General features: G+C 39.8%; 1 protein-coding gene across 1 annotated transcript in view; it reads right to left on the bottom strand.

The window, feature by feature from the left end:
* The window catches only part of ccm2 (CCM2 scaffold protein), a 29,185-nt gene extending 9,969 nt beyond the window's left edge, over positions 1–19,216 (bottom strand). Inside the window, exons 1-4 of the mRNA XM_080525886.1 lie at positions 19,184–19,216; positions 3,266–3,442; positions 2,496–2,579; positions 1,799–1,982 (exon numbers count right to left, since the gene is read on the bottom strand). Coding sequence (XP_080382012.1) covers positions 1,799–1,982; positions 2,496–2,579; positions 3,266–3,442; positions 19,184–19,213 — 475 coding nt within the window. The 5' untranslated portion in view covers positions 19,214–19,216. The remainder of the gene's footprint in view (positions 1–1,798; positions 1,983–2,495; positions 2,580–3,265; positions 3,443–19,183) is intronic.
* Positions 19,217–25,535: the final 6,319 nt, after the last annotated feature.

Genomic DNA, 25,535 nt, shown 5'->3' with positions numbered 1-25,535 from the left:
GGGGTTGTTTATCCAGAGGAACTCATATGCATTAAAGCAAAGGAACTGAATAAAACGAATAACATAGCATCGGGAGTAAACTCTTCTTCACACCACATAGGGTCAGACAAAATGAGTAGACAAAGCACTTTTCATATAGACAGTAGGGATGGACGGTTTCCAATTATTGAAACCGAAAAACCGTCAAAGACTAAAACCGGGGTTTTCCGGTTAACCGAAAAAAAAATAATAATAATAATAATAAAAAAAAAAGAAGAAAAAAAAAGAGCGCCAATTTCAAATAATTGAGCCCTACTGCTACAATACACTCATGTCGAACACCATTAAAACACCGTAAGCACAGTCGCAACACATTTAGGCTACTCAGTTTCACAAATATAAGTGGAAAGGCAGACTTTTGTAAGCTACACCATACATGAAAACACATGAACACTTAACACACCAGCTCCGCTGATCCAGGGTGCACGCCTGCATGGAAGATCATCTCTTGGAACAGCGTCTTCATTGAATGAACTGCTTTCTCAATATCTTGGTTCTTAGACAAAGTTTCAGCTGCTGCTCAATGTATTTAAATATTTGAATACTGCTCAATAATCACTGAAATATTAGACTTAGAATTATGCAGTGAACATACTTAAAGCTTTTCATAAAAACCACATGCCGCGAGACTGACTCGTCCTGAACTGTCGTAAGTCAATCAACAAAGAATGCCCCATCAAAATAAAAGTGCCCATGGTAGAGCTGTCAAAATAGAGCTTTCAAAATAAATGTACTAATACAGATAAATACAGAACTACCTTTGCGTCACTAAGTGACCGCGTATCTTCTGAGACATGCGTTCTGTCATCACTTTCAGTAGCGCCTTCACACACAGTGGCGCTGTGCACAAACACTCTTGATCCGTATAGCTCTTGTTTTATTATATTGTGGTTTAGTAAATACTGCACTTGGAGTTACATTCAATGCATGATTTGTGCTATAGAACATAAATACAGTTTGATTGATTGATTGATATCAAATCAAATCACATTTTATTTCTATATTTCTCACAAAAGTGACCCAATGCGCTTTACAGAGAGCAGCGAAAATGATCTTATTAAATGTAAGCGAGTAATTGTAAAAAACCTTTCCTATCTACCAATAACTGAAGGCAACTATCTTTCCCATAGAGTGATTCGTTACCCTTAAATATAATCCCAATTAGATATTAATCCTCAGTTATTCTTCACAACTGACCAAACCTCTCACTCATTGCGCGGCAGATTCAGACTGTATCATTGTTATTTTCACACACGACAAACATGTGACATGTTCCAGTTTTATTCTTTGAACAACATAGAATATATAAAAAATAAATTAAAACATTTTAAAAATCCGGTTTCAGACGGTTTTGATAAAAAACCGTTTCTATTTTTATAAACCCCGGTTTTCGGTATAACCGAAAAACCGTCCATCCCTAGACAGTGTGCCAAAAACATACTGGTCCTGTGTGGCTCGTTGGTAGAGCATGGAGCTAGCAACTTTGCACTCACCTACTTTGTAGTAGCCTATAATATAGTTTTATAGAACATTGTAAATGTTGTTTCTATGTATGCAAATTAGTATGACATTTTAATCCGCGAAGCACTAACACAACTACTACTAGCGCTATTAGCAATGCTAAGGTTGAGCAGTCAATTCCTACTGGGACCTTATATACCAAAACAATTATGCACTCACTGGAAGGTGTCTGGTAAATGGCATATATTCTCGTAATATACTCGATGATAACGCTGCTGTAAAAGAAGCTCAGTAGTACCTGTTTTGAGCACCACTAGGTGGAGAGAGTCGTCGCGGATGTAGGACACTGCCGCAATGTCGTGGATGGGCACACGCAGGATGATGTCCTCACCATCACGCCAAACCAGCTTGACGTTGTACGCCGACAGGCTGACCACCGCGTCCTGCTCTGACGTCAGGTGGCCAGCCAGTTGGTGGGACTTCTGTGAAAGAACAACAACAAGAGTTTTGTCGTTGTTTCCATGGAAACAGACTGCAGAGCAGATTATTCTCGATTGTGCAAATTAGGGCTGTTGCAGTAACCGTGCCACCGCAGTGGCATACTCCCCCCACTGTATATTGAGTTAAAAACTCAAAGGGTGAGAAGTTGAAAGGCTGAGAATCGCAGCTTTCTAATCATGTCAAATGTGTTTCATCTCCCAATGAGGAGTGAGAAAGAGACGGTTACAGTCTGGGTATTCACTGTAGTTCACAATTTTTTTGGTCAATTATATCGCACTCCACACCAGCACCACGGCTCAAATGAGGACACATTTTTTATCGGAAATTAAGCAAATCACATTACTAGCCACCACTTTGCCATGGGGTTTGCCACTTACACAACCGTGGGGGAGAAATTCCAAACCATGACAGCATAGATTCTGCATTTTCTTTTTATGTAGCAGGCTATTCAAGGTTTGGGATAAGTAAACACTATAAGTAAATTTGAAACTTACCCTTGCATTATCAATCAGCTGCAGAACTTCTGTTCGGCTGGAGGGGTTAAGGTAACCTGGCACAGATGTCAGCTGCCCTAGGTACTATAAAACACAAGTAACACATTCACCTCCCTAAATATGAACATCTAAAATGTGTTCACACACAGTGCCATCAAGTTTTGATTATGGTCCATTTGAATGATCAGACTGACAATGCTGTTTGTTTCAGCAAACCAGGCATTCCTAATTAATTCAGATATATCACACCTTTGCCAGTCAGTAGTCTGAACACCAATGGGCAGGACCACTTAAGCCCAATTCATACTTCTGCGTCGAATTTACGAGCGGCTACGCCGTAGCCTACGCAAGGACTCTCCCAATTTATACTTCTGTGTTGGTCGGTCTGCGTCGTGTTGGTCGGTCTGCGTCGCGTTGGTCAGTGTACTCATAGCGGCATAATAGCGATTTTTTTGTTATGCTTGTTGTAAAGAAAATGTCTATAATGCATTGAAATGACATTAAACTAAGATAATAAGATGGTTATCATAATTTTTCAAATCTTTATTAATAAGTAATTACAGAAAAAGTAAATTACATTTCTGTCATGGCTTCCGCATTTTGGCCTACGAGAGAGTCGGAATCATGTCGGAATCATGTGCTACCAAGCGGACCAATCACAGTGCTTACGGTCTGCGTAGGTGTGTTGCGTAGTTACATTTTTGGAGAGGTGCGCGTTAACTTACGGCTATGCCGTAGATTTTAACGCAGAAGTATACATTGGGCTTTACCTTGACCTCCTTCTCAATGTAGTCGTTGAGCAAGATGTCTGGGTCAATGCGGTGGTCTGGGAGGGAGAGGGCGAACGTGTGGAGGGCCCTGCGCTCTGTGGCCTTCTCTTGCACCTTCTTGTCCCTCCCCTTCTCGCCTTTCAGGAAGACACGCTTGAATGGAGACACAATTCCAGGCTAGAGGGAGAGAGAGAAAGTGAAAGAAAGTGAGTTTTTTACTTAAGCAATGAAAGATACTGCCTTTTCAAACCAAAGCTCATTGAACTGAAATAGGGAGTAGTCAGGGCTCGACAGTGCGACTGTTTTGGTCGCATTTGCGAGTGAATATATTTCTGTGCGACTTGGAAATACATTCAATCGCACCAGTGCGACTAAAAGACTGCTGAACTACTGTCATGCGCAGTCAAACTTATGTGTATAAGCGATGAGGGAATGAAAACAGTGAACAGAAACGCGTGTCGCAGAAATGCTTCACGCGAGTCCTATATGCGCTTAAAATGCGCATAATTGGTATATGGGATACAGCTCTCATAGTTCGTAGCGCTGTGTTTTGTTAGCTGCTAGCTGCTAGCAGCGTCTGCTTCCGGTTTCATTACAAAGAGGTTAACCCTATATGTGCCTGAGGTCTAACAACATTCAAATGACTAACTTCATCTTTTTTCGGATTTCAATGTATGACACATCATTTGAAAGCTTATGATCCGTAGTTCCAATCCACAACACGTCACATTTGAAAGTGTTTATGTAATTTTTTTACATTTGAAAGTGTTTTTTGTTTATATATATTTATATTATACAATTTACCAGTCATATTCTGGAATGTGTCTAAATGTTAAAGTTCCATAAGTATAAGCAAAATAAAGTAACAGTTTGTAAATAAATAGTAGCATTTAAAAATAAATAAAAAAAACGAACCGTGAACCGTGACCCAAAAACCGAGGTTCATACCGAACCGTGGGCCAACTGAAATTACTATTCTTACTTCCCCTTTATATTGTGTGAGTCTCCATTTTTATTACGGCCAAGAGCCGGTTATGATCATTTTGATATGTTATGATTATGATAATTTGTTGTCGTTGTTGACGAAAATTGCGCAATTTTCATTGTGCTACTGAAATTCTTGGTGTGCTACTAAATTTTTCAACCTGGTAGCACAGTGCTACCTGGGGAAAAGGTAAGCGTCAAGCCCTGGTAGTAGTTACATGCAGTGCTTTAGCAGCATGTGAGAAATAAACATACAACATACATCCATTATCTTTAGTGTTGTTCCGATACCGATACTAGTATCGGCATGGCCACCGATACGCACCAAAATGCTGGTATCGGTATCGGCGAGTACTTTACAAAAACGTATTTTTTATTTTATTTTTTTACTTAAGTTTTACAAAAACTTTACGAGTTTTACAAAGGTTTTGAGCAGTGACTAAGTGTTAGCAATAATTTTACATCGAGGTTAGTATGCGGCTCAAAAAACATGTTTTTTTGTTTTGTTTTTTCAAACGCCGTGGTATCGGATCGGTACTCGGTATCGGCAAGTACTGCACGGTCAGGTATCGGTATCGGGATCAAAAAATGGTATCGGAACAACACTAATTATCTTAATTTCATATCCTTCATCACACACATATTCCATATTCCAGGTAGTCTGAGAGTACTGAACCTACATTCCTTGCAACTAACTTCTCAAAATTAAACAATGTTTTGAATCTAGAAGTGGACTTGGTCTTACATGCCTTGTAATTTCTGCTGACCTTACTTTTCCCCCTCCCTAGCTGGAAGCTCCAGTTACCGGCAAACACGATTGTTGGCTTGCTTTGAGAGTGCAAACTTGTGGCAAACCAAACGCGTGTTCTCCAAATGTACCCATTAACATTTAACAGAGAAAAAAAACATTATACCTCAATCAATATGCCTCAGGCATACTCATCCAGTGGAATCTTTCCTCAACACTTCAGTGATCACTGCTCTATTGCCTGTATTAGGAATGTGAAATTATCAGTGTTCAATTGACACCCCATAAGCAATAATCACTTTTATCCTAGTATCATCTGGTTGGGATAATCTATCTACATGTATGGTGAAGTGTAACCCAATGTTTACCGTCTCATAAAAAAAAAAAAAAAAGGTTTCGTCTAAGTATACAATCAATGTGTTTTCAATTGGGATGTGTCCTAGCTTTTTTTTTTTTTTTTGTGGGTGTGATTTATTTACTGTAGTCTATGTTCAATAGACTTCTATTTTTACTACATATATGTAGGTATGTGCAATATGTCTAGCATACAGTTTGACCTACTGCTCATTTTGTATCGTCATGAAAACGTCAATAAACAAAGTTGTGAAAAAAATAAAAAGGAATGTGAAATTACGTATGACAAAGCTGCATAATATCCAAGAGGAATTTTAGGAGCTTTGATGCTCAGGGGTTCCTGGATGATTTAAATGTGTGTGAACAGGGATCCAGACCTGGCCCTTGCATATTTCTTTTAATACTATTGCTGACAATCATGCTCCTTTTAAGAGTCTACGCATTAAGGACAGACATATGGTTTGGTTCTCATGAGAGCTCTCTGAGGTAATTGTTGAGAGAAATTTGGCATGGGCAAAAGCTAGAAAAACTGGGGCTGCTCTGGACTGGATTTAGCTGCAAAACAGATGTACTACTATGATCAGAGCTAAATCTGCATATTATCTTAATTCCCTACAGATGAGTGCTGGTAACCCAGCTAAATTTAGGAAAACAATTAAGCTTATGAAGAACAACTCAGCCCCAGTACTTCCCCAGCAGTTACTGTCTGACTCTGGTCCCATACATGACAAGGTAGAAATCTGCAATGCCTTTAATGATCATTTTATTAATGACGGCCATATTTTTGCTAAAATAAATCTGGTCTTTTGAGGTTAGCTGCTTCAGTTATAGTTGAGCCCTTAACACTATTTGTAATCTTTCTCTTTAGTTTGGGGATTGTTCCAAAGATATGGAAGACTGCTCATGTCCTTCCACTTCATAAGGGTGGTGACTGTAAAGACCTTAATAATTACCACCCAATTTCCAAAATCTTGCTTAGCCAAAACCCTTGAATCTTTAGTTAACTATCAGCTTCATTTGTTCCTGAGTAGAAACTATATTTTAAATACATTTTAATCTGGCCATCATCAGCCACATCTCTTGTTTTAATAAAATAAAATAAACGTGTTGTTAATAAAATATATTATAATAATATTAAATATATATATATATATATATAATAACATATTATTATTAACACATATTATATTTAATATTATTATTATATATTTTATTAACAACAAAAAAGCAAAGGGTGGCTACTTTGAGGAATCTAAAATATAAGACATATTTAGAGTTATTTCACACTTTATTGTTAAATACATAATTCCTATAGTTTTGATGCCTTCAGTGAGAATCTACAATGTACCAAATAGTCATGAAAATAAAGGAAACGCATTGAATGAGAAGGTGTGTCCAAACTTTTGGCCTGTACTGTATATGGTTACTTTCTCGCCTAAAAAAATATTAAACTTCAGTTAACACTTCAAGTACTTGTAGATCCAAAATTACAGCTTTTAGTCAATGGAGGATTTAAAATACCTGCTGCCGGACGGTGCGAAATGCATTCTTGGATGCAGTATGCATACTGCAGTGTAAATGGTCGGCTGGTATTGGGATACTTATTATTAATTTAGTAGGCAGTATATACTCATTGAGTATGCTAGTATGTAGTATGCCATTTCGAACACAGCAGAGAAAGAGATGGTGTGCGCAAGCGATTTGGTCCCTAAAAAAAACTGCTGCAATTTGGAAGCATTTCAGGTTCCGGGAGAGGCAGCAAATCTTGACCAGGCTGTGTGTAAGATTTGCATGAGGAAGGTGACACCCAAAGACGGAATTACTTCAAATGTACGTGGCCATCTCAGAATCAGTGTGTCTGTGTGTGTGTGTGTGTGTGTGCGTTCTGCGTCGTTTCACTTTTCGCTCATTAAGGATGGATGGATGAGAGCAGACCGAACCCAGAACAATTTATAATGAAGTGAAATTAAACATTATATTATTGATGGCCATTATCAAAGGCAAACTCAATGTACAAAGATAGGGCTAAAGTAGCAGGTAGAGCCGTAACAAACAGGCGTGCAGTGAGGACGACGCTATAAAAAGTCCAGCAAAGGTTCTGCCACACACACGGTAAAGTTGCCGGTGTAATTCAATAAATCTTGTTTTGACAGGAAGCTTTACAGTCTAGGCCTACTACTTGTCAGTAGTTGACTATAGTGACATTATGTATATACATGCTGCCTCTCTACGACCTTGAAAAAGCTGGACACTGTTTATCATTCAGAACTTTACTTTACTGTTTTATTACTGGTGATAATTTTAGAATGCATCATTGTAATCTATAGGCCTATCATGCATGCAGTAGGCTGTCCATTCCTGGCTGCTAGGAGAACACAGCATTTCGCTCCTGTATGTTTATAAAGCAATCTTACAAAAGCTACCTAGATACTTGACATGCCTCATTACACTCCCTTGAGTCAGAACTGAGTTTGAAAAACTGCTTTTAGTTACTGTGCCCATCAAGCTTTGAATGAGTGTAAAGAGACCCTCAAATTGGATGCCTTAGTCTCTTTGGGCAAGTTAAAAAATAGGATAGGCTAAGTGAAGTTGAGGTCGAGGTCTGTGCATGTTTTTAAAAGATGTTGCCATAATGTTATTTGTTTTAATGTGTGATGTTTTTGTATTGTTTAAAAAATGCTTTGTATCCAGGGCAGCATTGAAAATTAGACTTTGGTCTCAATGGATTCCCCTGGTGAAATAAAGGAAAATAAAAATAAAAAGATAGGGGGTTAATACAAACATTACATTTGCTCTAGGGTTTTATATGATAGAGGTAAGATGATACAGGATAATGACATCAACATCCAATGAAAAGAAACTGCCATTTCCATTGCGGTGGCTCTAACCACTGACTTTGGACTTAAAAAGGAAAAAGCAATCAAAATGTTTTCCTTCCTCTTTCTTCAAATGTTCACATGTTAAACTTGAACACAACCCTGCCTTCTACTTATGTCTAGACCCCAGTGTTGCAACACTCATATGTGCAAAAGGCATAGCCTACAACGAGTGCCTTGACAAGAGAGCTTTGACAAAACGTTTAGGCCACCGAATCACCAATGACACATGATGGAAACAAACCTCTGTGCATGAAGCATTGCAGAATGCCTTACCTCGTTCTCCATGAAGCCCCACAAACAGTCGTCTGTGATATTGAACGGAGGAGCCGGTTGTGCCAGGCTTCGCAAGGTGCTTCCCTCAGACTGTGTCTACCACCTGCTGCCTCCACTCACTCACAGATAGCCTAACAGTTGGTATGTGAAGACTGACACACAGGCCAAGCTCACTGGGGGGGCCTCCCACAAAGTAAAGGAAGTACCTCTGCTTCTCTATGCGATACAGGAAGGAGATCAACCACCAACTTCCTGTGATGACGCATTCTGCTGCACGCCTTTGCCATAGTGGTGCTTTAAACCACGGCAGATGTTTTAGTCAACATAGGCCTACTATGACATGGGCTTCGACATATTATCAGATCAGTTTCATCGTTGCATGTTGTTGTTAGTTACGATTATGAGCATGAGGACAGGTCTCAAATGAAAAAGGCCTAGTTGGCAATTTCAGATCGTAAACGGAACGTAAACAGGACATCGTTTCTCAACCATGAAACGAGAGTAAAGCCAGTTGTCTCTAAACATAGCATTTGGCATTTTCAATTACAGTCATCCTGTCTTGACACATGATCCCACACATGAGCATGGCTGTGGTACATCACACTCTACTGGTGCATTATTTAACAGTGCAAGCCTCCTGTTGCAAGTATAGGACAGTTGCATTAACAATTCATGGCCCTTGGTGTAATGTGAGACCACAGCTACCACAGGTGACCTCTGCCTGCCAAATGGCCCTGAGATGAATGGAGGCCATTTTGTGAGGAACTGGTTTTATAGTCAGCATTGGAAAGCTTGGCAATGTTTGTAGGTACTCCAACTACACTCCTGGAAAGCTAACTGGGTGTGTAGGGTTTTGTTCCAGCCCAACATCATGTTACAAAGGCTAATGATTCGCTCGCCTACTCATAGTTTTTGTTCTGCACCATAGTTAATCAAATCTGTGTTAGAGCAGGATGGGACATAAACCTGAGCTCTCAGTAGCTCTCCATGATTAAGGTTGGTAAAACCTTGGACTAAGGTCTGTAAAGGCATGTGTGAGCTCAAATCTTGCCACCACCTTCAATGTCCATGTACTACTGGCTTCCTGGTGCAGCCAGAACAACCTGGAGCTGAACGCTCTAAAAACTGTAGGGATGGTAGTGGACTTCAGGAGGAGCCCAGCCCCAACCGCCCTTATCATGTGTGACTCCCCAGTTAGCAGTGTGGAGTCATTCAGATTCCTGGGGACAATTTCACAGGATCTCAGGTGGGCGGAGAACATCGCTTCCACCATCAAGAAGGCCCAGCAGAGGATGTTCTTCCTGTGGCAGCTGAAGAAATTCAATATGCCGCAGAAAGTAGGTATGGACGGTTTCCAATTTTTTTAAACCGAAAAAGCGTTTTTCTGGTTAACCAGGATTCAAAATGACATTGTTGAGCCCTATTATAGTACTACAATACATTCATGTCGAAAACACCGGAAGCACAGTCGCAACACAATTAGGATACTTCATTGTCTCACAAATATAAGTGGTTACTGGAATGCAATTTCTTTTCAATAGTCTACATTATTTGTGCATTTAAGACGCACCCATGGCATAGACCGAAAGGAAATTCAACCCAGCAAACATCATATTCACATCAGCAGCGCAGCAGCAACTTCAAAGACACGTAAGGCTATTCTACTTTTTTTGGGCCAGAAAAACAAGCGTATTCACCTTTACAGTCTTCAGAAGTGCTCATAACACACTTTATTTTCAACCCAACCACAGTCTAAAAACCGACCGGTGTGATCATAAGTAGCAGGGCTCTACGCTAACCTTTTTCACTAGGAGCACATGTGCTCCTAAATGAAAAATGTTAGGGGCACACAAAGAAATTTAGGAGCACAGTGAAAAATGTAATTATAACACATTTTTATTAGTGATTTTGCCATTTTTGTACCAAAATCACACATTGGCCCATGCCCTACTAGACGCAGAGTTGATGGCATTGTATTATGGTAACTAGCTGTGTCAAGTTCTCCTGGTTAGCAGCATGTTCATTCATTCATCCATGTCATGCCTGTCAGCTAGCAGCTAGCAGCCCAGCCAGGCTTTAGGGCTAGGTCTGTCAGCTAGCAGCCCAGCCAGGCCATGCAGAGGTCTGTCTCCATGCTGCCCACCTCCCTGCTGCTGGGTCAGGCTACATCAGTCACACACGGTGGCCAGACAACTCCACATCTAGGGGTATTAAACTACCCCACATCCAGATGACCAGTCCCCAGCCCCATGCTGCCCGGGGTGGTGACATGTGGAGGTGGCCAGCCCAGCACGGTGCCTCTGCGGCGGCTAGCTGTTAGCACACCACCATCCCCGGGGGTCCCACCTCTCTGCCACACTCAAGTACAACATGTTGCATTTTCATGCCATTAGGCAACTTGCTTCCTAGGGTTTCCTAGGATTAGAGATGCATTTGGACTTCTGGAGTACCTCCACTACTTTAAATGGGTTCTGAAGGTCTGAGAGCGTTCTACTTTCTACCCTGGGTAGTTAACCCTGGTTGTAACCTTGGGTTCAAATCTGGAGTGTGTGGGACCAAATCTGTAGATGTGGTGAGCTAATGAAGCTAATGAAGCTTGAGATGAGAAAAGGGCGCTTGTCTCTTTAAGGCCCAGGAGGGAGTTAGCGATTAGCGATGTTAGCTTAGCGCCAGTTTAACAGAAGTAACTTCACTTTTAACATGACTTCCCGTGGTCGTAGCGGGCTGGCTGACGGCTTAAAATGTGGCCACACGGTTCGCGCAGATTTATTTTTAGAATAAAAAAAAAAAAAAAATTTTTTTTTTAATAATAATAAAATCGGTACTCGCACGTGTGCTCGTGAATTTATTTCTCTAGTCGCACAGATGTATTTTTAGTCGCAAATGCGAGTGAAATGGTCGCACTGTAGAGCCCTGAGTAGCCCAATTGGGTGGGAATACGCCAAATGAGGCAACACTGTTCCCTAATTCTCAGTTCTGAGGAGAAGCTGTCATGTGACAGGTCTTTTCAGACAGTTAATCTATTGACAAATGAGATTATTTACAAAAATCACTTTCATGGCATCTTCAACCACACACTTTTATGGCGTTTATTATATATAGCAATTTATGACGTTGTAATTAAATGTTAAAAATAGCCTACTAAAAATAAAAAAGTTAATAAAAGCCGTTGCTATTTTTAGAAACAGCTGTTTTCGGTTTAACCATAAAACTGTCCAACCCTAGCAGAAAGTGATGGTAGACTTCTATACGTCCATCATTAAGTCCATCCTCAGCTCATTGTTCAGTGTCTGGTTTGCTGCCTCCACTGCCAAGGACAAAGGCAGACTACAGCGGATTATTCGGTCAGCCGAGAAGGTCATCAGCAACAATGTGCCATCTCTCCTGGACCTGTTCCACTCCAGGACCAGTAAGAGACCTGTGTCCACTCCAGGACCAGTAAGAGACCTGTTCCACTCCAGGACCAGTGAAAGAGCTGTTCCACTCCAGGACCAGTAAGAGAGCTGTTCCACTCCAGGGCCAGTAAGAGACCTGTTCCACTCCAGGACCAGTGAAAGAGCTGTTCCACTCCAGGACCAGTAAGAGACCTGTTCCACTCCAGGACCAGTGAAAGAGCTGTTCCACTCCAGGACCAGTAAGAGAGCTGTTCCACTCCAGGACCAGTAAGAGAACTGTTCCACTCCAGGACCAGTAAAATACCTGTTCCACTCCAGGACCAGTAAGAGAGCTGTTCCACTCCAGGACCAGTAAGAGAGCTGTTCCACTCCAGGACCAGTAAGAGAACTGTTCCACTCCAGGACCAGTAAGAGACCTGTTCCACTCCAGGACCAGTAAAATACCTGTTCCACTCCAGGACCAGTAAGAGAGCTGTTCCACTCCAGGACCAGTAAAATACCTGTTCCACTCCAGGACCAGTAAGAGAGCTGTTCCACTCCAGGACCAGTAAGAGAACTGTTCCACTCCAGGACCAGTAAGAGAGCTGTTCCACTCCAGGACCAGTAAGAGAGCTGTTCCACTCCAGGACCAGTAAGAGAGCTGTTCCACTCCAGGACCAGTAAGAGAGCTGTTCCACTCCAGGACCAGTAAGAGAGCTGTTCCACTCCAGGACCAGTAAGAGAGCTGTTCCACTCCAGGACCAGTAAGAGAGCTGTTCCACTCCAGGACCAGTAAGAGAACTGTTCCACTCCAGGACCAGTAAGAGACCTGTTCCACTCCAGGACCAGTAAGAGAGCTGTTCCACTCCAGGACCAGTAAGAGACCTGTTCCACTCCAGGACCAGTAAGAGACCTGTTCCACTCCAGGACCAGTAAGAGACCTGTTCCACTCCAGGACCAGTAAGAGAGCTGTTCCACTCCAGGACAAAAGGGGGCAGGAAAGATCATCGCTGATCCCTCCCACCCTGGTCAGCAAAGAGTTCCATCCGGAAAGCACACATACAATGCACTGACAGGGTAATTTTATTAGTTTTACATGTATTCTAATTTACAGCCTACATAATTATTGTTGTATTACTCTTTTTGGCATTATCTTTTAAATTATTTTTGCTTATAGTGTTGTTTTTAATGTCCTATGCACCAACCGCACCAAGTTATTTTCCTGTATGTGCACATATATAAAAAATAATAATTTCTGATACACTTTCAGCACAGCTGGGCCAAGTTTAAAATAGCACAACACCGCCATCTAGTGGGATTAAACAAGACTTAATTTAAACCTAAATTACAAAATCACATTAGGTTCCTTACCCTAAAGGAGTGTATGGACAAGAGCAGACTTTAATCCACACTTTGGTTCTGTTTACTAACAACTATTTATTTATTATTATTGATATTATTTAAACCCAATGCAAGTCAATGGACCCTAAATTAGCATGCTCAAATAATCACAAAGGCATTTAAATCAAATAGCTAACTAGTCTCTTCAGAGAATTTGAGATTATTTGGGAATGACATTTCACAGATGCTAATTTAGGTTTAGGCCTAGTTAAAGTGCCCTGATAAACAATTAAAGTTTCTGTCTTTAACTAATTTTAGGTTAAGGAACCGAAGATTTACTTTACATTTTGGCATTCAGCAGATGCCATTATGCAAAGCGACTTACAACAAATACATTTGACTAAGTAAGTGAATCATCTATCCATCAGTCACAGCAGGAAAAAGTAGGCTAATCTATGTATATATATAGGCCTATTATTATTATTTTATTTTTTTGCACCTAATAAAGTAATGACCTTGATGGTAGGCCTATCTAACTGAACTTCACTTGAATACAAGCCTATTCACCCTGTGGCTCTATAGGACCAGGCTTGGTGGCCAGCACCATAACAAGTGTATGAACCAAAACATAAAAACAATGCTAACTTTAACATCACAGTTTCTATTTTACTGTGAACAGGATCAAAGCAAAGGCCAGGAAATGTCCTTTGCACATAGTTGACTGGCCTCAAACGACCCACCTGCCAACAATGCATTTCCTCCAAATCAAAACGTTCAACACAGCCTGCAAATCTCTGACAATTTAATGGGAAATTCTAGCAGCAGTTTCCCCAAGGTGGAAAAAAAGGGCACACAAAAGATGCAAGAAATTCCAATTCCCATGTCAGTGCGGGCAGACAGAGGGTCGTCATATCCTGTCTGACTTCTGTAAGCCCTGCCCTTCATTCTCCAGGGTGAACCAGAGAAGGAAAAAAATGGAATCGAAAGAAATGAAAACACTTCCTCCTGCTGAAAAATATGGCATGAAAAAAGTAAAGAAAAAAGATGCAAAAACAAAAAAAACCAGGCCTATGATATCTAGGATAGGGAGTCGTTCTGTCTAGCAGAATGGAGAAATAAGATGTGTGTCCATAGTGTGAGAGATTGTAGAATCATGTGCGAGATGAAATACTGACTCTTACCATGAGTGACACTGATGACCCTGGTCTATGACAGCTGACACTAAGTAGACATCCTTTCCGACACCCACGCCTGCCTTAACAATGAGAGCATGAGTCCAGGAAGCGTGGACCCAGAGTCATGGGTTTTAAAGGGATGTTGCACCCAAAACAAGTTTTTTTCTGGTTAGGCCCAGATCTTGGTTGTAGTTGATTAGTGCATATTTTGGGCTCCATAGGGTCTTATTCATTCTGGAAATATGTCAAAAACATCAAAAACACCTTGCAGAGACTATGAGAACACCACTTTTCCTTTATTAATAGATTCAAACTGTCTATATCTTACACCTTAACTGCTCCTCCTGAGACATCTACTGCCCCCCAGCACTGCATCTCCTGAAGACACACTTTTCCCCTTTACTGTGTCCCCTAAAAACTTCTATTGACCCCCTCGTACTGTTTCTCTGTTTCTCCAGTGTCTATATATATATATATACAAAAAAAAAGAAAACCTAGGTTTAGAAGAAGGTGATAGAAGGTTTTTTCCTTCCATCAATGGCCCCGGGCCTGAGCTGGATTACTCTTCCTGCTACGAATGGTGGATTGATGATTCACTTGCTTAGTGAAATGTATTGATTGTAAGTCGCTTTGGAATAAGGCGTCTGCTAAATGCCAAAAATGTAAAAAAATAAATAAAATGTAATGATATCTGTCTAAGGGTGAGATACAAATGCATTATGGGTAATCAGATGACAAGATCATCCATTCCAAAAAGTGAGCTGTGTTCTATAGCATAGCCTATTTTTTTTCTTCTTGTTTTGACAAGGAGAAGAGGCTCAGAATCAGAACTTTTTTTTGATTTTCTTATGATTCTGTTGAATTACGGTATATTGCATAGTCTATATTGCAGCCAAAACTGACAAAGTTCTAAAATAATTTGTTTTCTGTGTGAAATTAAGCTACGGTATTCAATTCTCTAAAATGAAATCTATGCATTCTTTTTGAAGCTATAGCTGAGAGTTATTTTTTTTACATTAAAATAGAAATCTTGTATTCTAACTTGTGTTTAGATTAGATTATTGTATTTGAAATTAACAATACAATGCAGCCTGTCCTGTATTTAGTAGCACCTGTAGCACTACGTATTGTGCTTGGTGCCAACTGCCAAGACATTAAAACTAACCAATGAAAGGCAGTTCCTCCCTTGCGCAAGAAGAATAGTGATGTACCCTACATAACACTGTTACTGTCCATCACCGATGAACTGAGAGGGGAACTATGACACAGAAGTCTCTGTCCAGAGTTTCCCCTACAATTGCCCCCCCCCCCCCCCCAATGGGACCCCCCGCCCCCCAAGAAAAACAGGGTTCCCGGGGGTCTTAAAAAGCCCTAATAAAAAAAGTCCCCATAATCAGAATGTTAGGATTTAAAAAGTATTGGCAGGTCTTAAATATGAGTTGGTAAGTGACAAAACATCATACGTCACAAAAGTTTAGCTGAGCACATCAAGGCTGCGTTCGTAAATTCGCTCCGAGAGCGCCGGCGCACACTGGGTTCAACGTCACAAAGGGACCAAGTAATTTGATTGGTCAAGAGGCACTCCATGAGTGCTGATCAGATTTCCAGAGTGTATTTACGAATGCAACCCAAGAGAGAACTTGTCACTAAAGTAACAACGGTCCGTTCGTTCTGATGATGGACATGCAACAGCGCATGACTTGGTTGAACATGTCAAAGTAAGTAATGATATATTGATAATTAAATATGTATATTTAAGTAAGTATTGGTATTAGACTCACATTCATTGATTGTTTTCATTAGCAATGATGTGTGATCTGTTCTGTTAACAGTTGCATATAGAGCAATGACAATGTAGGCCTAAGTAAGCCTATTCTATACATTTCTTAATTCATTTCCATTGCTTATCAACACAATACTAGATATAGCATAAATAACAGAATTATTTCTCAGGAGTGTGTGGACCAACTTGAGTTAATGTTTATTTATTAGCAAGTATTACTTAATTTTGACTTTCACATTCATTGACACTTTTCATTAGCAATGCTACGTCAAAGTAACTAATCAATAAATTATTGATCATCCAAATATTTATTTAATTGTTTAAACTAGGCCTGCTTAGTCTTGTTTCAAGTTCAATGCTATGTCAAAATGTGATCTATTCTGTTTTTAAATCATTTTTTTTGTCAGTAGTGTGTGTGTGTGTGGACCATCTTGAACTGAGGAGCCTGGTGTCCATCTCGATGGATGGGCCCAATGTAAACGGGAAATTCTTAGAACTTCTCCAGCAAGAGCATGCAGAACGGTATGGAGGTGCTCAGCTTGTTGCTGTGGACTCCACACATTACACAACTGCCAAACCTTATGTCTATGGGGCACCAGTTCTGTTTACTGTTATGTTTGTTCTTAATTTAACATAGGCTACATTTACTGTTATGTTCGTTCTTATGTTGAACGTGAATACATTTACTTTGTAAGTCATTCTGGGGCTTATTTCTTCTTTCCTTCAAAAGTCTTAAATTTGACTTGTTGAAACTTGCAAGAACCCTGAGTTACTGGATTAGTATTATCTTCACAGAGGAGGGGGCGTCCATGCCACGGTCCATGCCAAGGCAGCAAACCTAGTGGAAACACCGCTGTCCGTCCATATGTCGCAAGCTTTTCCTCCGGCCCACTTTTGACAAAACTACAGTGAAAGATGCTTCTTGCCATAGAGATTTGAGTTTTGAGGTGATGTCAATAAACACTTCATAATAGGGTGGAGAGCTAGGAGTGTAGCAAGGCGCCATGTCCACAGCTAGCTTTTTTTATTCAAGCAACACTGGACTTTTGTTATTGCTTGGCTACCTAATACCTGATATAGGCCTAGTGGTTGGCAAGATAGCGAGCAACGATTATATGCTAACACAAACTTTGCAGGCATTTCTATGCTAGTAACTTCTATGCAAGTAGCTTGCTAGCAAGAGGGGGTTAAAAACATTTAATGTTTATTTCATACAAAAATTGTGTAGCCTATTCATTTCAGAAAGTGTGATCTAGTTGTGAAATGTGTGTTTGTCTGGGCCCTCCTTTAACCTGATTGGTCGGCTGGTGTAAAAGTGACATTGATGGGTGCAGCTTTTTATCAAACGTTGAACCTTTTTGGTTTTACAGTGCTGAAAGTTCCATTGTGAAAAACAGCCGCCGTTTAAAAATTAAAGCTTGCTTGTAGACACGGCCTCTGAGATGCATTTGAGAAATAATATTTCTAAAAATGTACAGAAAGCTGTAAGAAGCAACACTGATGAACATATTGGCAAATCCAGGTGTGCCATGGGATTTTGTGTCAACCATACAAAAAAAGTGTTTTATTTTAACTGTTTTTAATCACTATATCAGTACTTCGTACGCACTCATTTCCTAATACAAGGGGAAATTCTATACCCCCAAAAAACCTTCCATCAAAGCGGACCACAGTTTTCTCAGTTTGTGTAGTTGATCATTATTCACGCAGTTGAGAATTCTTAGAGTGTGACACATCAAAGGCCCTGATTGACAGCCAGTGTGAAGGATAACAGCAAACGTTAAGACAGAGAAATCTGAGGGGGAATATGGACCACTTTCTTAAGAGATTAAGATTTAGTGAAGCTTTTTGGTGCTATATTGCTCTGTGGATTTTATGTGGAGTGAAAAACTCAAGGTTGTGGTTTCTGATATATAAAAAACGTATTTGACATATGGAAACATCCTTACAATTGATTGGTATATGTAGCAGTGCTGACAATTGTTAGTTTTAGTGATTCAGAGAATTCGCTTTTCCAGATCATTGTAGTTGAATTTATAAGATGATTTGGTGTGAGATATAATAGCGTGTGACTGTGTCCATATGAGCTGTCTCACTAGCTTGGAAGTAGGCAAAACACATCAACAATAGCAAATGTTTTAATGCTGATTCTAATTTAAGTTACATTTACAATTTCCGACTAAACGTTTTCTTTTCAACTCAATGTCAACTGTTGATACTAGGGTTGTATTCACTTTTGCATGCCACGTTTTCATTCTCAGTGCATTTCTATTTTCTTAAAAATGTTAAACTCAACTTTTTATTTATTTTATTTTTTACTCAATGGGTATGTTGCTACTTTGATGTAACTTCACAAACGTTTCTAACAAATGCTTGAATTATTTTGTTCATAAATATTTCATGAGTAATATAATTGAGTAATATAATTGAGTAATATAATTGTACCTTTACAGTGACAAGAGTGATAACACCGGTTATAGAGGCTATTTTGGATGGATGTGAAAATTGTGAATACAGGTGTGCCTTAAGATGTTGGCTTGCGCAATTGAAACCCACTGCTCTATAACACAGACAACCAGAGTGTCATAGTCAGAAGTGGATGATTAGCTAAACGTCTTGCTGCATTCACAGGTTTCTCCATCACTCTCTTAATATATGATATTATAGGGCTGCTACATCATTCATGTTTACGGAACACTTGGTTGTAAACTGTACCTTTAATTAACACTGGGTGAGTCTAACGTGATTGAGCAAAAGCAAACGTGACTTTTGTGTTCATAGCTCGTTTCCAATCCATTGGGGGGAATTCTGTCGAATAAGAAATGTATGAAGGATGTATCTAGCTACACACCTTTCTTGACTGGATCAGTCAGACCCATGCAGTGACAGTGAGGCATGTAGACACATAACCAGCTACTTCTGCTGTCAGTGGCATTGCTTAGCCTTAGCCCATAGGAAAGTAGCAACAGGTTTCGCTAGCTAACTAACAAGCAAAGGAGCTGCTTACCTTTTTCACTTTCTTCACATCCTCCTCCATCTCTATGTACAGATCCTCTTCATGTTCAGTTCAGCAGAGGATTGATTCGACAGCCCAAAGACATCTAATGTTGCCACAGTGACAGTGACATTTCCACCCAATGTGGCTAGCTAGCTAAAGGCTAGCTAGCTAATTCGGCAAATGTGTTCATAAAAAAAGAACTGAACAATCATAGTTAGCATTATTCTTCAACGTTATCAAAACACTACTGTCCTTACGTTAGGTTGAAGTACTTTTGTATAACTTTCACAACCGGCTAAGAAAGATAAGGGGTAAACAAACTGAGACAAACATCATCAACTTTTCAATCCTACCGCCATTTTGGGCGTAGAACTGCAGTCCCAGCATGCATTGCAAAGCACAGCAAAACAGTCCAGAAAAATTTAACTCTGGTGATATGCAAAACAATAATTAAAAAATAACTATATTTGAGTTGGTAAATATGATTTGCTTCATTAACTTCGCCATTATGTCTGAGCTAATAGGAGAGGATTAGGTTTTAATATGATGGGAGTGGGAGGCATCCACACAAATGAACAAGCTCAACATGCTATTTATAGTGCTCCAAAACACACTATGTAGGCCTATTTTCTGTAATGCAGGAGTTCTCCAACTTGGGGTTGAGACCCCATATTGGGAACCCTGACTGAAATTGTGTACCCCAGAGAACATCTGACTAACCTCTGATTTGATACATAATTACAAACACAAGACAGACATGTTTTGGGGACAACCACTTGATTAGAGCATTGATCAGATCACTACAATACACATTATTATGTGTTGGTATGACCTGAGATCAAGTTGGTGTGGTCACAGGAAATATTTATGTAAATTTGGGAGCTCTTATGGTTTTTATTGGTATCTATTTGTTGGTGTAATGGTGTCTAATGGTGTCATGTAACGTTTCTAATGGTCAGTGTCACAAAACCCAAAACACATTCATTTTTGATGTCTAATGGTTTATATTGTTTGTTAAAAAAAATTGCAACAAGGAATACCTTCCATTGTATTTTGTGCCCAATCACTATGGAATCTGACTATTACACGTGCTATTCTGTGTTCTGATGGGCGAATGATGGACTACCTCTCAATTGACGGCTGGCTGATGAGTTATGCCTAAAATCATTAGTTTGGCTGAACTGTGGGACACAGATGGCCTATCCAGGCATTAGTCTGCGTCATGAGTGTGGCATCTTATGATAATATTGTATGAATCAATTAGTCATTCCATTGATGAAGCTTAATATTTTCTAAGGTCTAAGCCAAGGCAACCATTGCCAAGCTCAACATATTGATAACTCTGCAATAATAACTCTTAATGAGAGCAACTTAGTAATAACTCTTTAATAAACAGCCATTTGTTACTCTGGGAAAACTATCATTACTGTGTATTATATCATACATCACACACATCTGTACATATACATCTTGTATAGCCACTTTTGATCTGTCAAAAGGTAAATGTGCATGTGTACACAGTATACAATATCTGGTATATTTGTTTTCACTTTCAAAGACTATATTTATTTTTATCTTCTGGGATGAACAGTCTGATATATTCTACAGTAAGGCTTGACATAACATTTTCCGGCATAATATTTCTCTTTTCATCTAAAAATCAAAACATACAAAAAAGAACTTTAGCACCATATGTTATTAATAATATTCATATTGTTCCCAAAAATAAAGGGTTAGTACAATACTGGACATCAGTTTTGTTTTTTAAAGAACGGGGATTCCATGAAACAATTTACTTACATTTTATATTCAACAACGACAAATAAATCATTCTTTATGGTCTCAATCTCAACAATGTTGTGTATGAGTACATTTTTATATAATGCTACATATTGTAGCAAATACTTTGCTAACTGACATTGTGCCACCTTTTTGAATACCCCAGATAAAATATATAGGAGTATCCTAATAGAATTGTGAAATACATTAACAATCTAACACAATCTAGAAATTTAATGAATATTTAACAAACCAATATTCCCCAAGAGCATTGATAACAATTTCCAAAATCAGCAGCAATTAATCTGACAACCATAGTCGCTTGATTGGAATATTAAATCCTTTTTTTAAACAAAATATTACAGCCAATTCTACAGTAACAACAAAAATAGATACACACAGGTTTAGGACATAGAGATGACAGGAATATACAACACAGCAATCACGTTCTATACTTTTACCCAAATTCCATTTTCAGAAGTACTTTAATGCTTCTGTGTGTGTGCCAAAATGATGCATTTGATTATTTCTTTATTTTATCCTCTCAGAAAAAAAAAGTAATCCTAGTGCAGTTTGAATCATACTGAATTAAATTAAAGCTTAAAACATTATGATAAACATTACATTAACAAAAGACTGTTGTTTTTTTGTGCAGTTTGATAAATCATAAGTGGCACCATTATTTGAAAGATTTGACTTTTGCTGTAAACTGTGTAGTATTGAGGTGCTTGCTCTTCCCGAGCATTGAGTCTGCAAGTTTTTGGAGGCAGGTCTTTCAGACAACGTCAAGGCCATGCTCTGTGAAAACCAGAAGATGGACCCTGCAGTCCACAATTTGTGGTAGCACCTTAGGATGTATTCGTTCAGCACCAGGTTAAGAAACAAACAAAAAAAAAACTTTTCATTTCATTCATCTGAGCATTTGGCTCAAATTCTAAACGGATGGCCATGAAAATGCACAGACTTCAACCAAGCCAAAGACTGGCCCCGCTACACATAAACGCATTCAGAGAAATTCAGAAAGAGAGAGGCATTTTACAGAAGAGAGCACTAACATGCTAGTATGTTGAGGGCCACCATACGATGATCTCTATAGGCATGCTGGGAGATGGTGGGAAAACCAGGAAACAATGGATAGTGGGTTGGCAATTGCGCCTTTCTATCGAGCCATTTAGAATCTTTTGCCTCATCTGAATGGAGATGTGAAATGATTCAACCCCATGAACATTTGTCAACATTGACCATTTCTCTAAACCTTTACTATGTCTTTCCCTTCTACTTTTTTTGCAGGCATTTTTCCATTTGGCTAGACGTTTTGTTCACAAGACAAACGACAGACAGAGAAGGTTCACGTGTTGGCACTACAAATCATTCATCTTGCAAGACAGGAGAAGGCATAGACAGTACATAACAATCATAGACCAAATTATTCAGCTTAATTTTAGCTGTCATCTGTCAAGACTGTCACTCAAACAAACCTATAACCCAAATGGTATTGAGGACATTCAATTACTATTCTTTTTTTTTCAAAACCAACTGCTTTTTAATCCAGCTCGCTCGAAAATAGAAAATGTTTAGAACTCAACGTTCAAGTACAGCAGATGTTCAATATTGCCTCGCTTTTATTTCCCCTCTGTCCTTGGAAGAACAAGAAATTGAGCATCACAGAGAAGTACCCAAATTCTGGTTCAGTTCAGTTGCACCCGTTGGAGTTAACTTCGCCATCGTAACCACTTTTTTTTTTTTTTTTTACCAGCAAACACTTTATGTTATTAGGTCACATAGGTTGTTTGGTGTCATCACCTTGGTTACCATGCTGGCACATGGTACAGTACAAGTTAAGAAAAATAGGCCCTACTGGCATTGTTGTTTGCGGAACTGGCTGCCATGGCTGAACAGAATCACCCAAAGAAACAAGGCACTACAACAAGGAGTGAGAAGCAAACGATTTGTTGTTGTTGTTTTGTCACTCTTGCTGCGTGTTGTGGCTGTTGAGGGGCATAGAAGTCTCAGCCATTTTCTCAGGTAGTCTTTACTCAAGTAAGTAAATACTGTTAACTGTGTTTAAAGTTGCCTTGCATACCAAGCTTTACACTGAGGCCAGTTACAAACCAGGTCAAAACCGGTAGGCTACTTCATGATTATCCGTGGATGACTGCCACTTGTTAATCTCTGTACACTGACTGGACACAGACTGGAGGTACAGCACCAATAGGATTCTGAAGAATATTTATGCTCATCATTCTTCTCTAGTTCTTTCCAACCACTGCTACTAGACATACAGTGAAACAGGTGGTGAACTCAAGACTATGGTCCAAATAATATAGAATGTGTCCAAAATGTGTGTTGAAACAACTGCTTAATCACTCAAGTACTTTGCTGCAAATGTCATGCACTCAGTGTTAATGTATGAATTCACAAAGTTTCATATTATCTGGCTTATACTTCTTGTATCATGTTAGACGGCATGTTATAGTGTCTTCATGAGTTGGTTTCATGTGAGGTTAAGCACCATTGAATGAAGCATAACATAGCAAATGATCCTGTATACTACGCTAACTAGCATCACGGCTATGACGAAAGGAATGAATCACAGTGTATCTGCACCTGATTTTGACATGTATTCCATATCTAAAAGGACAAGGTCAATGGAGATTAAAGAAGATGCACCATGGAATGCCAGGCAGCCAACTCACACAAAACCTGCACACTGTGGAACACATAAGAACAGGTAACCTCACCCGCGAGAAAAAAACAACAACATTTAGCAATATCCCAGCAGACGGCGGTGGACTAGAATGCAATATGGTGAGGACATGCCTTGAGGACATGCCTGGGGATATTAACTGCATTGAGAGACCCCTGAGTCAGCTAGTTCAGTGGTTTTAATCCTTGGTCCTGAGGAACCCTTGGGTTGGCTGTTTTATTGTTGTTTTTGTCTATGGTGGCCTAGCCGTGAGCTAGGTTGTTCATTTATCTATTTAGACAGCAAACTGATCACTATGAAAAAGATGAGGAAGTTGCATACTGACAGGAATATAACACAGATGTTCCCACTTTAGCTGACCCAACAGTTCTCAATAGTCAGGGCTGAACATCTCTGGCTGAAGGGTTTTAGACCCAGATGTTTAAGCTCTTCTTCATGGCAGTTCACCTCATTGCATGTTCTCACGTCAGGATCTCCAGTTATTCAGCCACAACTCCCTTTGTTCAGTACCCAGGAAGAGAATGTTTGCATGGGAATACACCCGAGCTCAGCACACTGGAGAGGGGTGGAGGGGCAGAGCAGCAACCAGGGATGGAGCCGAACTGTCGGCAAGAGAACAGAGTTGTGTGAACAGGCTAGGGAGACAAAAATACATGCACAAACATACAAATACATTTACACACACACACACACACACACACACACACACACACACTCACACACTCACACAAGCACACGTGCGCACGCGCACACACACACACACACACACACACACACAAACAATTCTGTACGCTTATCATATAAGCACATACACACATAAAAACACTCACAAACCTCCCTTTCACATAGTCTGTCCTCATGTTCTTTTCCACCCCTGGCAAGAACCCCTTCACCCCCATTGGTCTCAACCCTCATGGCATCTGCTTGTTACAGTACGATGTTACAGTACGATGTTCTAGTAGTTAGCAGGCCAACAGAGGGGCCAGACAGAGCCGAGAACCACAAGTTTGTACAGTGCTCTTGGGTATCCCTTGTTGGTGTCTTAGTACTAATGCTTCATACTAATTTCATGCCATATACTACAATGTAAAAATACACATTATATCCAGATGACTCATCAAGTAAATGGATACATTTGACTATGAAATGCATTCATTTTCCCCCCATTTTGTTGTGCAGTAGCCCTCTCTTGAGATTTTGTGTTAAGCTCCTATGACCTAGAAGGCAATTTTTTTTCTCAGGGATGAACACAGTTGTCACCCCATGGATAACCGTGGACTAGCCCCCATTGATTCAGGTGGGAGATATAGACATGTACAATTGTATGGTACACATGGCACGCTTGTACGCATTGGCTAGTTCTAGTGGTCGAGGGGGCTAGGTATGCTATTAGCAAGGATAGACAGTACTATAAGACATGCGATTTGGCTTTGTTTTGATCTGCCCTAGCAGTAGCCAGAACAGTTGCCCTGTACACCCTCGTGAGAGTAGCCTCTTCTAGGGTACACTGCTTAGAGGAGTATACCTTTCAACACTGCAACAAGTAAAGTAAAAAAGGTATACTCAGGCAAAAAGATCATAATTACAATGTGCACAAAAGAAAAGGGCACAAAAATAACACTTAAGTATAATACAATACAATAGAAATATCAACACGTGCTTGTCAAGGCTTTTTCAAGAACCTGTGACAAGTATTTGCACCCAACAAGCTTATTATTCAACCGAAGACCTCTGTGAAAAACTAAGATGGTGAAGAAAAAAGGAAGAGGAAGAGGAAGAGGAGAGAACAGGTACATATAACTCTCTAGGCAGCAGGGAATGGTGGAGGATTTCTAAAAGGCAGTCTTTGCACCACACCTCATGTTTGTGCATGTA

Source organism: Nansenia antarctica (genome assembly GCF_963989245.1).
Source record: "Nansenia antarctica genome assembly, chromosome: 3".
In the NCBI taxonomy this organism is placed as follows: domain Eukaryota; kingdom Metazoa; phylum Chordata; class Actinopteri; order Argentiniformes; family Microstomatidae; genus Nansenia; species Nansenia antarctica.
The sequence above is the reverse complement of the archived record's forward strand: the minus strand, read 5'-3'. Positions and strand labels throughout refer to the sequence as shown.